This window comes from Citrus sinensis, chromosome 2 (assembly GCF_022201045.2).
Source record: "Citrus sinensis cultivar Valencia sweet orange chromosome 2, DVS_A1.0, whole genome shotgun sequence".
Taxonomy (NCBI): Eukaryota; Viridiplantae; Streptophyta; class Magnoliopsida; order Sapindales; family Rutaceae; genus Citrus; species Citrus sinensis.
In genome coordinates, this window is record NC_068557.1 from 26,605,116 (window position 1) to 26,623,087 (window position 17,972).

The window sequence follows — 17,972 nt, forward strand, 5'->3', positions numbered from 1 at the left end:
AGCATGCACCACATAATTAGATTAATTATTAATATTTAACATGATGTAATAGTTAGAGATGAACTGCTGTGTTGGTGTGAAATTAAATGTTAGAATCTTAATAAATATTATACTAAGGCCATCTATAATAAGTGTGTCTTACATTTAATAAATGTGATTAAAGTGTATCAAGCCGAATAACTGTGTTTAATCATCACATATTTTTAATTATTTGAGAACTGACTTATATTTCTGTTGAGTGAAATGAATGTACTCTGTCTGTTCATTGAACATGGGCATGCAAGGATCCAAACGTATGTTTTTTCGGAAATGGTGGCATCCATGTGCTGTGATTGTGATGAGCTACCTTTTCCCAGCAACTATATTTCTATAATTAATATTTGTCGCAGACAAGTTTCCGGAGCAAATGGTGGGCATATATTTCGAGAATATGAAAACTATATCATTGGTTTTTAAATTCCGTGTGTGTAATAAATATAATTTATTATAAACGGTTTAAGGTTTTGTGATCACATAATTGCCATAGTTCACTTAGAATTTGGCCTCATTCCTCAGCTTTCTTATTCAGTCAAATGTCAATGAGACCATTATTTTACGAAGTGTGGATCAATCTTCATCTTTAGCTATTTCTAATCATATTAATTACTTAAATCCCATCTCATGTAATCTCTAATCACCTCGCACCACCAATACAAATGGTCGATTTTTTGTCAAGCTTTCTCGAGTCTTTCGGAATTTCTATTACTCGACAGTCAGTAATAGTCCATATCTAGGCTTATTTATTTTAGAAAAATATATATATTTTTTTTTTATAACAACCAATCACAATTTTTTTTTATAAAAAAAATACAGACTTATTATTTCAATGACGAATGACTGACATCATCTCTCATCCACTCAAGATAACACACACATTTATCATTTTCTTTTTCTTTTTTCTTTTCAAGATGTTTATTTCTTAATTTAAGCTCTCTTGAATTCGTAAAATCTTTACCAACCGAACGTTAGTAAGATATTAAATTATGCTCAATCTATTTCTTTTACATTCTCTCTCTCTCTCTCTCTTTTTTTTTTTAATTTCCATTACTAGTAACCAGCTTAAATTATGCTCAGATAAAACTTATATGTATCAGATGCAAAACTTGCCTCTCAATAAAGACGGACACCATATTAATAACAAAAAATCCGAATATAGCACTGATTTACACTCCCATAAACACATCTACATGTCACAATGTAATTGCTTTTGGCACCAAGAATTGGCTTCTCTATCAAGCCACATGGGATAAGTGAAATATCATGTAATAAGTTGGCCTGCAAATATCATCATCTCACAATCCTGTACTCACATTTAATGATATGAACCTGTGCGGTCAATCTAATTTTTGCATTTGAAGCAGGATAAAAGTCTCAAGTTGGAGGCGACGAGTTGACAGAAGCAATTATCAGCCAGGCAGACACTATATTTCATTTTCTGTTACAGAAACTTTACACAAGATGTCCTAAATAATCCTATTTATGCTAATTCATCACTCACTGCATCATGCCTACAAAAATTTGAGCACATCATCGGAAGGCCTGCCAACTCCAGTAACAAAAGAATTGCTTAAGTTAAAATTTTCACTCTGTACCATGGCTAAGGTTCATTGTCACTCACAGGATGATCCGACAGAGTTCCCTCAGAGGACATTTCCTCTACATCAGGCTGTTCAGTTGGAGATGGATCGGATTGAGTTTTGCTGGAATCGCCACTATCTGGCTGTGCCTGTTGCTCTTTCAGAAGCTGTTCATCATTACGATGTGAGCTACGTTCAGCTTCCAATTTACATGTAGAACCTTGGGTGTCAGTAACTTCAACTTGGTCCAAAGATTTTGGCAATGGGAGCTTGCTCTCAAGGAAGCTTGAACCCTTCATGCCTGAAGTTGATGACAAATGTGGGCCTGGAGCAACACAAGATGCTACCAATTGAAGCACTTCAGGAGAGGGGGACAATCCTCCACTTGTTATATTTGGAGGAACTAGGTATGCTGATGAAGATGAAGATGGAGGGTTCATCATATTTAAATTCAGAGGACGCAAGTTCAGGTCGGATTCAATGGACGGCAGCCCTGAAGTTCCACTACCTGCTTGCGGAAGCATTTGAAATGGTGGGGCCAAAGGAATAGGACTTGAAGCAGCAATGTTACCAGGGAGGTCACTTTGAAAATTCTGGCTGCTTCCAGCAATGTTGGATGGCATCCACTGAGGCATATGTGACTTCCGTTTCTTCTTCTTCTTTAGACTGCGTCTTGGATCCTTAGGTTGGGGAGGAGGAGGTGCTGGTATCTCAAATGGAGGAATACTTGGCTTGTCCTCACCATATAGTAAGCGAACTGATTGAGCAATTGCTGAAACTGTAGGTGGCAATTCAGGATCGGGCGGCTTAGCAGGAGCATCTACAGCTTCACGAAGCCAATGGGGTAGTTTGTTCTTTGAAGAACCACTCCCAACAACTTCTTTCCCCTTTGAATGCGAAAGATTATACCCTTTAAATGGTTCGGGCAGGACCCCTGAACTGGTGGATTCACCACTTCTGACATTATTGTAGGACTCGCGCAACATATGCAGTGATCTATCCAGAAGACTAGGCAACTTTCCATATTTAATAGCATTTTCTTCATCCTCCCTTCTTTGTAAATCAAAACTATTAGAACTGAGACCCAGTGAACCCAAATTACTTGCTCCTAAAGAATTGAGCAGAAATGGCTTCTCCGTGGGTACAGTTGAAGAAGTCCCAGACCTACCCGAGGGTCCAGCACCTGAATCTCCAGCAAAACTTGCCCGAAACTTTTCGGGATTCCAAGTTGGAATAGGTGGAAATTGTTCTTTCTGCAAACCAAATTGATCTGGTGGTTCAAAATTTGGCAGGCCAGAAGTGAGATCCGGAAAACCTAATTTAATGTCGGTTAAGTGGCTTTGAAATTTTGGGGGCGCAACAAATTTACTTCCTTGCAGTGCCCGTGTCATCATTCCATCAGGAATACTTGGAAACAAGGGAGATTTATTAGATTTTGTTGGCTTGGATGATTTGGGCATTGGATAAACTGAACCTTCCAAGATCTTAAGCTGTTCCTCCTCCCACCTAACTGCCAAATCTTCTGAGGTTTTGTACTTAGAGAATTTCAACCTGGGGTCTCTAAGCATGGCACCCCAATTCCCCCTTCCATGTCTGCGAACACCAATCCACAGAGAATCCAGTTCATCTTCAGACCAGCCATCTGCTTTAAATTTCTTTTTATACAAGTTGTTAGATCCAGGCCCAGTTCTCATCATTATATTTTCAAGCACCCTCCGATGATTTTCAGGAAATGAAGAAAATGGGGATGGCATCTGACCCAAACCCAATGTGGGAGGAATTTCCCTCTCTAGCTGATTATATCTGGGTGCATCTTGTTGGGGGAATTTTAAATTTGGCAGCAGAGGCATTGCTGGAAGGTCTTTCATAGAGTCATTATTTACAGCTTCAAGCCTGCTCCCCAGAGAAAAGCTATGCAATAAATCACGATGTGGAATAGCCGTGCTCATAGCAGGAAGGGGGAATCTGGGCAGTAACTTATCATCAAAAGGTAAATTGGGCAGCATCAACTTTTCCTGAAAATCGTTGAAAGCAGCAGCAGAAGTTTCTAAATGGTCAGAAACTTTTCCTTGTGAGGCAGATAGAGGATACTGCAAAAGATAAACAATGCAACCATTGAGACAAAAGCACGGTAAGAATTGAGGATATTTACGTGAATATCATGGGAGTAGGGGTCAAGAGAGAGTACTGGATTAAATGGGAGCCGATTATCTGGCATGTCACTTCTAAGGCAATGTTGAGAAAATTCAGCTGACGCATCTTGCAACTTTTGTTTGTCTCGGTCACTCTCCTGACCTTTTAAATCTGCCTCAACTGAAGTTCCAGCACAAGGAGCCAGACTGAATGGAAACTCTGGTCTAGCTGCTGACCTGCTTTGTCTGCTATTTGATTTTGAAAGGTTTTTCTGTGAAGACTCTAATTGCTTGGCATTGGGAGCGCATAGTCCCAGAACTGGTAACAAATTGTTGGCAGGCAGGGAACTTGTATGGCTTGTGCCCTGGTAATGGTGACTTGGAAAGAGAACATCAGAAGAGGAGTGGCCAAGAGGATTGATGGCAAGATCTGAATGACTGCTCATTTTATGCTTTGAGGGCCTGCCCAACCTTAAAGCTGAGTCACCCTTGCTCTTTGGTGGATCTGATGGCTGAGTAACCTTGTTATCCTCCAAGTCAATCACTGGAGACTTGTCTCTGACATCTTGAACTACTTCAGTAACTTGATCCCCACCTTTGTCATTACCAGGACACTGAGGGTGAGACTCGGGCTCAGGTATTACCTCACCAGGACGAGATTCTTCAACTGCATTCCTCCTAGCAAGCCGTTCTTTTTGTCTAGCACGGAGCTTGGCACTGTTGAATAACAATTTCAAATTAAATAACAGTGCTTTTGGTGTTGAATCATTAGTCTCCAAACTATTTTCTCTCTAGTCCAGTAGTGCCCCAATTTCTTCTTGTATATAACTAAAATATAAGGAGAGTGGATGGATATCCAAAAATTTTAACATCGGCAATTTCTCACTACTGTTAGACTTCCCAAACTACTCTTAACAGTCAGATATGAGACCACGAGTTTCAATTCTTTTGCTAACAAGCAATAGTGTAGTCTCAAAGGACATTCAAGAATCTTATCATTCTATGTATTTAATTTCTGTAATTTAATATCACATCAGAAGTAATGTGAGAAGTAAGCAATCAAAGAATCTTGGAATCACTTGGCATTCTAATCTCAGTAAAATACTTGAACTTACAACTTTGCCTTTAAAGCCCTTCCAGCTGCTGTATACTCCCGTTCTGGCTCTGGTTCCCGCTCTCGTTCCTCTTCACCACCACTCTGCTTAAACATATTAATAATATGAATAAGCAGTAGAAGTTTGTATTAATTAACATAACAGGCGGTATAGCTAATACGAGCATATATTTCAGAAAATTAGAAAGGAAAATATAAAACAGAAAACCATTCAAAAGTTCCAGGTTACATGGTAAAGTAAAAGGTAGTCATGCTTATGTGAGGCAGACATAATTTTTTACCAATTCATAAGAGAGGTTTCAGTTTTGCTGAAGGCATCAACAGAGAACAGAAACCAAAAATAAGAGAATAGAAATCAAATGTGAAGTGGGGAAGAAATGGGAGAAAGTGTGAATAATCTGGCACATCAGAATTTTAACTGAACTAAGCATGTTTATGGGTTTAAAAAAAAAAAAAGGCAGAGCGCCATCTATGTAAACTGCCCAAACAAGAGACTCTCAGGACTCAGGAGGATTTCTGCTTGAAAATATATATAAATTGTGTCATTAGCCGATTCTTTAGACGCCTATTGATAGCTTTAATTACACAAGCTCACTCAAATTGGAGGAACAAATCATTGAAGGTTGACCTTTTCCAATTGATCTATCATTTGCATTATGTGTTCATGTAGTGTGAATAGAGAAAAGAATTAGCCAACCTGAAACAACTAACAGAGGAGAAAAAACAGAAAAAATACGTCTGGTTTCTTATATTTATCCCAGTAATGGTAGTTCATCCCACCAGAAAGTAACAAGATAAGATAAATCAGCTGAAAATCAAGTTAGCATTAATATTCTTTAAAGTTGAAAACAATAAGAAAAAGACCAATCTGCAGAACTTTGAAAACAACCATTCTATTCACATAGTGATCGGCTATATAAAATACATTTATTAACTTTGGAAACAACAAAACAATTATCCTGTGTAATAACAATACCTCACTCAATGTCTCACTAGGGTGCGGAGTATATGCTTCCCTGTAAGAAACAGCTTTTCTCAAGCGCTTCCCACGGCCAAGTGCTGCTTCCTCCTCGCTCTGATATTTCTCCCACCTAGGATACCCAGAGAAGCATATAAGACTTTTTAGGAAAAAGCACCCCAAAACTCAATTCACGTCTGGCTAGTTTCAGTTTTCCAAGGCTAGTGAAGAAATGTTTGAATTAATATTTGAACCATAAAAAGAAAATCTTTTATGAATTGAAATTTTTATTCTCATGCCAAAAATGGCACCCATCTTTCATCCTATTTACTTTTATAAAATTTTCATTCATAATGTGAATTATAATCATTTACCACCTTCCTAATGCTACATGACATTGACATCGAACATCTTTGTTGCCAACAACTACTATTCAATTTTTGAGTAATTACTTTTAACACCCTGTCAATTTAACGATATGTTAAGAGCGCGTATACTAATCTAGTGGCATAGCAAGATTTAATCCATTCCGCTCAATATAGACTTACACGTAAAATTCTATCCTTTTTCTTTGTTTTATTCTAATTTATATCATTAGTGCAATTCAATTCTTTCTATTTACCTCCTTCCGCGAAAGAGGAATTCAAAGTCGAATTCGTACACAAAACTCAGTATAGACAACACAACATCACAAAGTCCAAGTATATTATGTTTGGCTGTTTTACGGGATTGGCAGGGTGTGTTTGGTTGTTTTACGGGATTGATAGGTTGCAATAAAAACGTCAAGTGTCTTTACGCAACTGAATCTTAGGCAAAGGTAAGAAAATATTAATTTGAAGTTCCCTTGGATGTGGCAAGGGTACCTTCTCTATCAAATGTATTTTTCATTAGTCTATTAAACAACTTAGAAAAATTGAAAGGCAATATCATCACATCTCAGCCAACAGTAACAGTACACATAAAATGCAGAGATATTATGATAGGAGCAAGCACAAGAAGAGCTCCTAACCTCACACGTAAAAGTCTGTCCCACTCATTTTCTTCAATACCAGTTACAGCATTTTCCTCCTTCCTTTCGGAATTTTCTGCACTAGCATCATCAACAGCAGCCACAGGTGATTCAGCTTGATCCTCCGTTGTTTCTTCATTCCATTCTGTTGCCTGCTTATGGAAAAATAGTGAAACTTCAATTATAAATGTCTATTCTAAAACATTTTGTACAAATTTTTCAACCAATAACATATCCAAACAGCCTGGCCAGTGGCCACAATCAACAAATTAAAACAAAGAGGGTCAAGAAAATTGACTAAATCCAAGGACCATTAACAAGTACCATGACCATGGAGACCAATAAACTACGCAGTCTTGGAGCCAACTAAAGACATTAAACATGAGATAGAATCAATTGAAGCAAGCTTGCAGCGATCGGTTATAAATTAGGTGAAGGAAGTTTGAGTGACTAGCGCTGATTCGATATACAGAACTATAATAACTTAAAGAGCTATCATTTTCAATATAGGAGTCCTCATATGCGATGGTGTAAGGAGTGGCCAATGGTTTAGCAGATGTTTTTGCCACTTTTTGTGGTCAGGAAAAAGGATTACTGACTTGCATCAGAAATTTGATAAGAAAGTAGTGAGGTGGACATAAAAGGGTGAGACTGAACCTCATTCCAGAAGAGCTCCAGAAGAAGTTCTGGTAGAGCCTAACTCCAAAGGTAAAATAAGACACATCTATGAACACTAGAAATTATCGTTCCCACTCGAACAACAATCTCTCCAAGTCGAATTAGAGTGATGAAAAAAGCATGTGCTCAAGTAGCTTGGTCAAAGCCCATTCTATAAATGTACCATGCTCATGTTCCGTGATCACTGGATTCTCCCATTGTGCCCCTTAAATTTCTAGGCTTATTTGCTTTCCAATTTTTCTGGTAGTGGATAGAGAGAAAGATTCAGATTGAGTAACTCTGTTCACAAATGTATGAAAAACAAGTCATTGAGTAGTCCCGTGATCCGCAGTTCAGAGTTTTACACTAAAGAGTTCCTGGCAGAAGCAATCTTTTATTTCCATATTTGATATATCCAATACACAAGCGGCATTGCTACCTTCTATCATGGTGTAATAACTGCGCAACATATTGGGGGCTGATTAATTTCTCTTTCTTTCTAATGGAAAAGGAAAAACCAAAACATTTAACCAATCTTAAATAGTTGAGCTGCATAGTTTTAGATTTCCTATTCTACAATATAGCATCCACGATTTCACATAGTAGTCGGATCGCATTAGTATTAATGATGGTATTTAAAGTATTGAAAAATATAAGGAAAAATTACAAATATTATTACTATGGCTGCAGAAATGACTAAAAGTACATTAATGTTTTATTATCCTCTTTTCTGTTAAGCTTATCTTGTTGTTAATCACACCAACATTTTCTCGTTTTAGGACAAGAATGGATCTTGATCTTGGATTTCTCCCAAGAGTTACTACGTCCCTTTTTTTTTTCAAGTTTTGGATGCATAATGATTTGACTAAGTATTTGAGGGCTAAAGTGAGGAGATTGAAACATAATCTTTTGGTCTGGGGCAGTACTGAAGGAAAAATGATGGTTTAGAGGTAGACAAGAAAAAATGCATAGATAGCGAAGATATGAGAGGAACAGTGGTGAAGCCAATAGGCATACTCTTAACAAATATTTCATTTCTCCCCTCACCGCCCACATGATTAGAAGCTTGTGCACCTGACTAATATGGTTGTTAAAATAGACTCCCAAATAAAAGTTTCAGCTACCCTAGAAAAAGGATAATAAAAGAGAAAAGATATACCACACTAATTCTATTTTCAATTGAACATCCCCTGTTATCTGCAAAATGATTTCCATATGAGTATCCATCATATGGTAATCCTAACACATGTCCACAAGATGCATTATTCCATGTAAAGATGTCGTTGTTAAGTACACATATCATTTTATCCACTATGATATAGAAACCGACAAGCAGTTGACATAAAAGCAGTCTTCTAACATCTACCGGTGGGCTTACTTCTCAAATCATGATAAGCACAACCTTTACTTATGTAGCTTAAGCTTTAAAGGTTCCTCTAATGTAGATGCTTCTAGTGCAGGTTGTGATGCAATGATCTAACAGCTATAATAAAGTCTCCTAATGCATCACATCACAGGTTTTGCAATCTCTGCATACTTGCAACAGTAAGATACATTTACAATTCAAATGCAGCAGTGATGAAGATTTACTATATAAAGAGACTATTTTTCTAATAGAAAATAAGAAAATTGTATTATAAATGAAAAATAAAAGTAAATACAACTGTGGACCACGTGTCCACAAAGAAACAGAAAACTAGGAAGGAACACACAAAGTGTACCATCAAGTGACTGAATGTTAATCGAAGCATAATACCTCACCTTAACTGAGCCAAGCATATCATTCTCCAAATCCCCTTCAGCAAGATCAGTTGAACCAGACTGAAGGTTTGAGCGGTCAAGCAATCTTGCAATTGCATTTTCATCCCACACAATCTTGGTGCTGCCTTCTGTACATTTATCCTGGTACACGTCCCCCAGACCACCACCCCGCTTCCTGTGTTTTTGTTCCAGATCTCTTACAGCCTCCTCTATGCTGGTATTGTTTTCACCCATATCCTTACCATTAATACCAGGAGAATCATTGAAAAGCTCTTCTGTTCCCCATCGTAGAATATCTTCCACTTCCTTTTGAGATCCAGATTTATTGACAAAAAGCTGATCGAGCATTAATTTCTTTTTTGCAAGCTGCAAGATGCGCTCCTCAACACTGGCACGGACAACAAGCCTATATACTAAAAGTCTTTTTGATTGTCCAATTCGATGTGCCCGATTCATGGCTTGAATATCAGCATGCGGATTAAAATCAGAATCATAAATAATGACTGTGTCAGCTGTTGCCAAGTTGATCCCCAGGCCACAAGATCGTGTTGATAACAAGAAGACAAACCGACTTTTATCTTGGTTAAAACGAGTTATTGCCGCCTGACGATCACCCACTGAAACAGAGCCGTCCACTCTTTCATAGGTTTTAGGTCCAAATTCAATATTCAAATAATCCTCAAGAATATCAAGAAGCTTGGTCATCTGTGAAAAAATAAGAACTCTATGACCTTCCTTATATAACACCTTGAGCATAGAATGCAACAAAGTCAACTTGGCTGAAGCTTTTATCCGCATTTCATGAAGAAATTCTACCGACCCAGAATCAGGCTCAGTACCTGGAATGAGATAAGGATGATTGCAAACCTTTCTTAACTGCATCACAATGTTAAGCATTGACTGCTGTGCCACCCCTTTTCCAATATTACGTAATATCTGATAGTTCTTAGTCAGCATTGCCCGGTAGTATTCAGCTTGGATGGATGACAACTCAACAGGAACCATCCGTTCAGTCTTAGGGGGAATATTTTGCATGGCATCCTTTTTAAGCCTTCGAAGCATGTGCGGGGCAACAAGTTTCTTCAATTCTTCCACTTTCTGCGTAGTTGTGAGATCATTAAATTTCTCCTCAAATGAAGATAACGAAGGAAATGAAGCTGGCTGCAAGAAATTAAGCAAGTTATACATCTCGCCAATATTGTTCTGAAGAGGGGTTCCGGTCAGGAGAACACGGTGTTGGAAAGAGAATGAATTGAGCAAGCTGAACAGCTTACTTCCTGAATTCTTCAAACGATGACCCTCATCAACCACAAGAACTTCCCAGGGAACTCCACGCAGATGGGAGGAATCAGCAAGAATCATTTCATAAGTAGTTAACAGAACATTAAATTTATAGGAAGAAGTTTTTTTATTCAGATTATCAGGATCACTAGCATGCCATTCATATTGGCGAATTATGGCTCTTGCTTTTGCACATCCATGATATTCTACAACATTTAAGTTGGGAGCCCATAATGCAAACTCAGCAAGCCAGTTAGGCATCGTAGAAAGTGGAACCAAGACTAAACAAGGGAGTTTAGCTTTGAATTCACAATATAATGAAGAAATAAAAGCACAAGCAGACACAGTCTTTCCAAGACCCATCTCATCAGCAAGGATCACGTTTTTGGATTTGTGCCAGCATTTACGCAACCAATTCAGAGCTTCAAGCTGATGGGGAAACAATGCACCTCCTTTCAGTTCCTCAGGCTGCTCTGTGAGAGCAACAATCTCACTTTGCTGACAATCACCCTTCCCCCTTGGTAACTCATCTTCAGAAGCATCTTTTTTCAATGTTTGGCGTTCAAACTGAACAAACAAATCAGTCAGATGGGAGTATTTTTCAAGAGCAGGTTCATCTAATTTTTCCCAAGTGCATTCATCATAAGGAAGACCAGTCCATTTTACAAAAGCTTCACGTGTTCCATCTTTGGATGAGCGGAGAGAAATTACCCGCTGTGGCTGCTTCCATCTTTCATCACAGATATTAATCACAGTTGTTCCATACTTTGCCTTGTAATTTTCAAGTTTCCTCTTAGCCAAAACTTTAAGTTGGGATTCTGGAATCCAACTATTGTGAATATTAGACTTCCCCACCCACTTAACTAAAAATTCATAAGACACTGCTTTCCCTTTTACCTGTGCAGATTCAGTCACTGCAGGCTCCTGGACTCTCTTCGCAACACTGCCACTTGTTTTCTTTCCTACATCCACATCTTTGTCTGTGGATTCACAAGTGATGTGTATTTCAGACACTGTAAGACCTTCATTATCTCTCAAACTAACATCAGCATCTTCAACCACCATCTTATCATTTCTTTCCCCTAAATCTTCTGTACTTACTGCAGATTCATCTTGAACTTTACCATTTACAGCTGCAGGATCTGAATCTTTGTCGTCTTCTCTCAGTAAATCGATTGCATTTTCTCCTTTGCATTCTTTAGTCACTTTGCATTCTTTAGTCACAGATCTTCTGTACACTTGTATTCTGTCCACTCCGATGTCATTCTTCATGCATTCCTCATCAGAACTTCTGATGACATTAGGCGAAAGCTCAGCAAGATTTTCGGTTACTTCAGCATCTAAATCAGTATCACAGGCCAAATTTTCCTCCAAAATTTTGTTATGATTCTCTGACACTAAGAAATCATCAGAATGCCGGTCATCTGTAGCCGTCGCAGATATGTGGCAAGAAGAGCTTGTATCATCACCTTTAACTCGACAGCCTAGAACCCGATCTACCTGTTATTTAAATTTATATGTAAAACAAAATTCTCAAACTATGATTGATAGTTCTAGTTAAAATGAAAATGGAAAGGGTATGTCTTGACTATTGAAAAGCCAAAGGAAAATAAAGGGACAAGGCAGCCAACTTTTCATGATGAATACGTAGAAGGAATCAGTATTAGGCTAGCCAATGTGAAAGACAGTAAAATAAACAGGTTCTTAATATTCCAGTATTAATATACTTGCTTTTGTGTTTACCAAAAAAATATATATTTGGCTAGCCAATGTGGAAGAAAGTAAAATAAACAGGTTCCTAATTTTCCAGCATTAATATATTTGCTTTTGTAGTTATCACAAAATATTCCACCATTATACCATATCGATGTCAGATAAAACTAAAGGAAATTTTCAACACTTTATATTTATATTAATGACCAAAAATTACTTTTTAAGCAATTGTCCTTTCCATTTATATTCCACCACCTTTAACCAGAAAGCTAATGAGATTTTAAGAGATTACTTTCTCCTTTTCCTTTCTTTCCATTAGTGTAAATCATAAAAACATAGGGATTGTACTAAAAGCCTCTTATATTTTTAAATTCCTAAAAATAACAATGTCATTCCAATAACTCAAGAAATTAGTGAATTGTCAACTTCCATAAGAGTGGCATAAGCAGTTTTAAATTACCTGCTGAAGTTCAAAGGGAACTATATCTTTGCACAATGGTATTTCATTCACATGAACTCCTGCTTTATCTGACTTGTCTAACGGATCAGTCGTTTCTTCAGCGAGCTTATGATTAAAAAAAAAATTGTGATAATAATAAAATCATCATGCAAAAACAACAAAAACTTGCACTATAATAGCATTCATAACAACTACAAGGATTATACCAAAACAGCAGAAAATTAATGCTAATGTGAAGATTATAATGGCAATGTATAAAAATTCAGGCACAGATATATACATCCATTGAGCTAAACTGACTAATCATCATAAGTTTTCCCTATAGGCCATGATCAAATGACCAAGATAAAAACAACACTTGATATGTAAGCAAAATAAAAAATCGGAACAAAGAACAGAACAAGCAAATTAAACTAATCCATAAAACATTTACTGATACAAAAGTTCAATAAAGTTGACTCTGTTAGTGTCAAATTTCACATGAAACAAGACTTCTCTCGCATTATAAACAAGAAACTTCCAGGGACATCATCCAATGTAAGACATCATTCTAATTAAATTTGATCATTTTGCATTAATAACTTTTAAAAAATTTCTAATTTTGCACGATCATATGAAATAATCTAAAGGAAACTAGATTAAAGGGGTAAAGGCTGCAGAAAGCATGAAAAATATGAAGTGCAACATAATTTAATGACCCAAAGATAAAAGCTTGATTTTCTCCAATGTCGCATTCAAATATTCAATCCCATACAATAACGAAAAAAGTTAATGCGATGTAATAACAGAACTGTCAAAAAGTGATAACATGGTGAAGCATAACAGCATTACCAGGCACCACACTAACCACAATTTTTTTATCTAAACTGTTTCAGTCTTTTAAGAGAAATGTTCTAGATAACCAAACTGAAAATCATAACAATCCAAATTTAGATAGATACCTCGTCTTTTCTTTGGGCATCTAAACCCTTTGTCCCAACATCCACCTCACACAAAGATGCAGAAACTTCATCATTATTGGTTCTCTGTTTCTCGTGCAGCTTGCTAGTTCCTGGACTTAGAGTACCAATTTTAGACCTACGTTTTTTAGAAGCACTAGCAGATCGTTTTCTCTTATCAACCCTAAGTTTCTTTTGGCTATCCTCATCCTTGACCTCAGGTTTTCTTTTTCTATCTCTCTCAGAGGCTCCAATTGCAAGAACAAATTTAATTCCTGAAGATCCATTTGTAGAAGACTTTTCATGCTTCTCCACAGGAACTTCATCATTTTGCTCTGACTTTGTGACCTGAGAATGAGGGAGAACTTCCTCAGCAGGATGGAACTTTGTGTCTGCAAGTGAGTCTGTTGGAGAAGCATTGAGTTGCTTCTCGTCATCATCATTCGGACAAGATGAACTACCCTCTACAGGAACACCAGCGGACGTATTCTCAGGCTTGGTGCTACAAGATACATCTACTTGAGAGGAATCCAAACTCTTCTCAAGGGATTTCACTCCGAGAGCCAAAACAGATTTTCCCTTATTGGACCTTTTTCTGGCAAGAATGGAGTTTCCGAAGATCTGGGATACTTTATCAGCACCAGATGACTTCACCCCACTTTGAGATTTTATGGTGATTATTTTTGATCTTGCTCGCTTTGAGATGGAATCCAGATTGCTGATGGGCTTGAGCTGGTCATTTTTCTGTGTGCACTTCGGGCATTGCCATTTTCCATTCGGAATTCGCTTCAAAAAATATATAACACCAAAAAGAAATTAAAGCGAGAACGACAAGCTTTATTGCTAGTTGACATATCTAAAAAAAGTATTTATGATTGCTGCCAAGCATATGGTAGATAACTAAGCATACCTTAAGAGGTGGATCAAGGCACTGAAGATGATAGGTTCTGGGACAGCTATCGCAACATAACAGGTTACCGCCAAGATCACAGATCACACATTCATAGTAATACTGGAAGATAGAAAATTTTCATAGACTAAATGTCAGAGTAGTTAATCAATATCAACTGTCAATATTTGAGTAGACTCATAAATGGGAAATAGCATATGCAGAGAGAGAACTATATTTATATTTTTCCTAACTGCTAGACCAACCTTTTCCTCAATGTTACAGGTAAGTTTATACAAAGAAGATAGCAAAACACCCAGTTCATGTAAATATGGATTCTGGAATCTGCAAATTAAGCTTTACAACAAAATTTATTGCTTGAAATGCATTATTCACAGGAAACTAAAGAGGTTTTAACCCAACTTATCCATTTATATTGAGTCAATACTAAGAGCTTGCTACTAAACATGATCTTAATAACATGTTTTCATATACTTTAGCATATCTTCAATATTTCAAAAATAAGTTACTAAGACCATATGTTATTATGGTCAAGTAGCTAAGCTTAACATGGTTCTCTGTTTACAGAAGCCGATACAACCACTCAAATACTTGTCATACTTTAAATCCTTAAACTAATCCAAACACCTATTACCATTGTCTACTGACTATCGAGCACAACAAAAGATTAGCAATACATTTTGCCATCCCACACTACAACTTAATTGTCTTAGGTAGATATATGTTTATTAATCAATCTACTTCATTCTTCAAAGTTGGTAAAAGTAATTTATGACTTGGTAGACTAGTTGTCATTTCTTAGATGACTGCAAAAGAGAGCTAACAAGAATGATTTTGTAACGAAAATCTGCAATGAGGTGTTGTAAATGTATGTACGAAATCTGAAGAACCACAAATTCACAAGTCAAACTTTATTACTAGTGCAAAGCGCAATATATGAGCGACTAAATTAAAACTAACTCCAGGATCAAATAATTCAGTATCTTGTGCACAATTGCTTAGACACTGTCCTGTTGGGAAATTTTATTAAAATAGAAAAAATTTGCGTGATAACAGGGGAAAAAAAGGGATAACAGCAAAAATAAAATCAATTGCAAAAGATAACGAAAGATTACTGACCCCATCATTTCCTTTCTTCTTGGTTGAAGATCGATCAGCATTTATTTCATTCTTTAGCCTGCGTTTAGCTGAAGGTGTATTCCTTGGAGATTCTGAGGTCACTAAGTTCTCTTCTTTACCATTGGATAGACCAGGTCCACAAGGCAACTTTCTTCTTTTTCGCTTCAAGACCCAGTTTCTATTAATCATTGTACTAGTTGATGAACTGTTATCCTTCATCTTTCAGTGCTGAGTCTTACATTGTCACTACCAGTGGCAGTAAGCCCATGTCACGAGTCAATGAAGAAGCAGAGATATCAGAGCTTGATAGCAATCTCAACTCTGAAATTTCTGAAGAAGCAATTCCTACAATTCGATAGTAAAGACATTAGATAGGAAAGCAAACATCCAGACTGGAAATGAAACAGGAGTTATCACTGTGGTGAGCCTGCTGTCATACCACCTATAATTGAACCGTTGAGGGCAAAAAGCAACTGATTGGCAACATACAGATATAGTATCAAATTCAAAATTGTCAACCAAAGAGAATGCAGAAGTCATTACACACATTTGGCAAATGAGAACAATTGACAGATTAGAAGACATCTGAATTCAAATTTATATGCAAGTACAACAAACAGTCTTATTCAAATTGATGCCACAAAAGATCATATTAAAAAAAAATAAAATAAAATAATAAAGATCATCAAGGTGAACAACAGAAAGATAGTCAATAAACGGAAATCAATTACTCGTTCATGCAAAAACCATGAGAAGGATTAAAACTTCAATATTAGATTACACTTAAAACTTCAAGAAGCATCTTGCCCATTAATTAGAATCTCCATCAATACTCTTCTTCACGTTCCAAATAGAATGACTATAAATGTGAAATTGAAAAAAAAAATCAACAAATAGAAAATCCACCACATTATTCCATTTTAGTGACGCATCACAGTAGCAAAGACTATGGTATAAAATCCCAAAAATTGAAAATGCTACAAATTTGTATTATTATGAATGAAACATACAAAAGAAAAACAGATTCTAAGCCAGATAAAAAATTTGGAACTACCCGGCAAACATTACTTAAAACATCTCTATGTACCCAACTCAAATCATCATCATAGAATAACAATACAAATACATTTTACACACAGACCAAAAGCCAATGAGTGGACTAACAGATACACTGCTCAGATTAAGTGTCCTCAAACTATGTTGTTAAATCAAGTTGCTGATTATCAAATGTCCAAGGGTATACCACAAAACCTCCAAATTGCACAATCAAGCACCAAATACTGAACCAAACATACACATTTGAAACTCAAACTGAACCTAGAGCTCCATTAGACTACCCACTTAAACATGCAAAACCCCAATCAAACAAATTCTCTAAACACACCAAGACTTAACAGTAATCAGGACCTAGACCACAACAATTTCAATAATCAAACAGCAAACAACATTTCAATACCACCAAAGCACAACAAAATCAGCTCAAAATTGAACATACCCATATAAGAACCCACCACAACAATGAGCATTAAACAAAATAAATAAACACTACCCAGAAAAATTAAGAAGCTCACCAATCTTCCCTTCTGCCTGTGGATCAAAACACCCAAGGGCAACAATAAAATCTAGGATTGACAAAGCGGAGTGAAGAGAGAGAGATAGGGGATTAGGGCATGGAAGGCAGCTAAGGAGAAATGACAGATACGAGAAAGCGAGAGACGGACAGAGAGAGAGAAAATAAACAAATAATAAAAAATAACACAAAAAATAATGAATATAAGAGACAGAAATTGACAACATATATAAGTGCGTTATTTATAGAGAGAGAAAGTGTTGATTTGTAGAGCGAGATAGAGAGAGAGCATACGATACGGATTCGCCGGGGTCATAGGACGCTCTGACATGGCAGTTCCCCTCTTCAACATCTACCTAACCATTGAGATCTTGCCACGTGGCTCTTCCACCCCTCCGGGTTTCCTCTATAATTATTTTTAAGCTCTTGTTGTTCTTGAACTGCTCCAACATTGAGAGCAATGCATGAACGGAAGATACTTCCTTTTCTTATTGCTTTGCTTTCTTTGCTCTTCAACATCATTTTGCTTTCTGCGTTTTTTGCAGCCTTTGATTTTCACTTTTCCTTTTTCCTCCTGTCGGTTTAGTTCAAAGCGTTGGATTATAATATATAATTAGTATTTTAATTATCAAAGTCACTGCTGCTAAAAACTAGTTACTGTGGCGAAAATGAACTCCTTCATTCAGCTTTTGGATTTGTCACCATCAAGAACACGAATTGATTTCTTCTTTTCA

At 36.9% G+C, this 17,972-nt stretch overlaps 1 protein-coding gene across 2 annotated transcripts; it reads right to left on the reverse strand.

Moving 5' to 3' along the window:
- Positions 1-1,350: 1,350 nt before the first annotated feature.
- Positions 1,351-17,903, reverse strand: LOC102618865 (protein CHROMATIN REMODELING 4). 2 transcript variants are annotated; one of them, XM_052435580.1, is made up of 11 exons: positions 17,533-17,903; positions 15,669-16,013; positions 14,550-14,651; positions 13,643-14,425; positions 12,702-12,806; positions 9,248-12,028; positions 6,830-6,981; positions 5,839-5,953; positions 4,864-4,946; positions 3,805-4,465; positions 1,351-3,706 (listed from the first exon to the last, which is right to left on the reverse strand). In XM_052435580.1, the coding sequence occupies exons 2-11, from the start codon at positions 15,885-15,887 to the stop codon at positions 1,637-1,639; spliced, it is 7,071 nt and encodes a 2,356-aa protein (XP_052291540.1). In that variant the 5' UTR covers positions 15,888-16,013; positions 17,533-17,903; the 3' UTR covers positions 1,351-1,636. The 2 variants fall into 2 exon arrangements, with proteins under 2 accessions (XP_052291540.1, XP_006468520.2); XM_006468457.4 differs by lacking the exon at positions 17,533-17,903 and adding an exon at positions 17,240-17,518.
- Between the last annotated feature and the right edge of the window lie 69 nt (positions 17,904-17,972).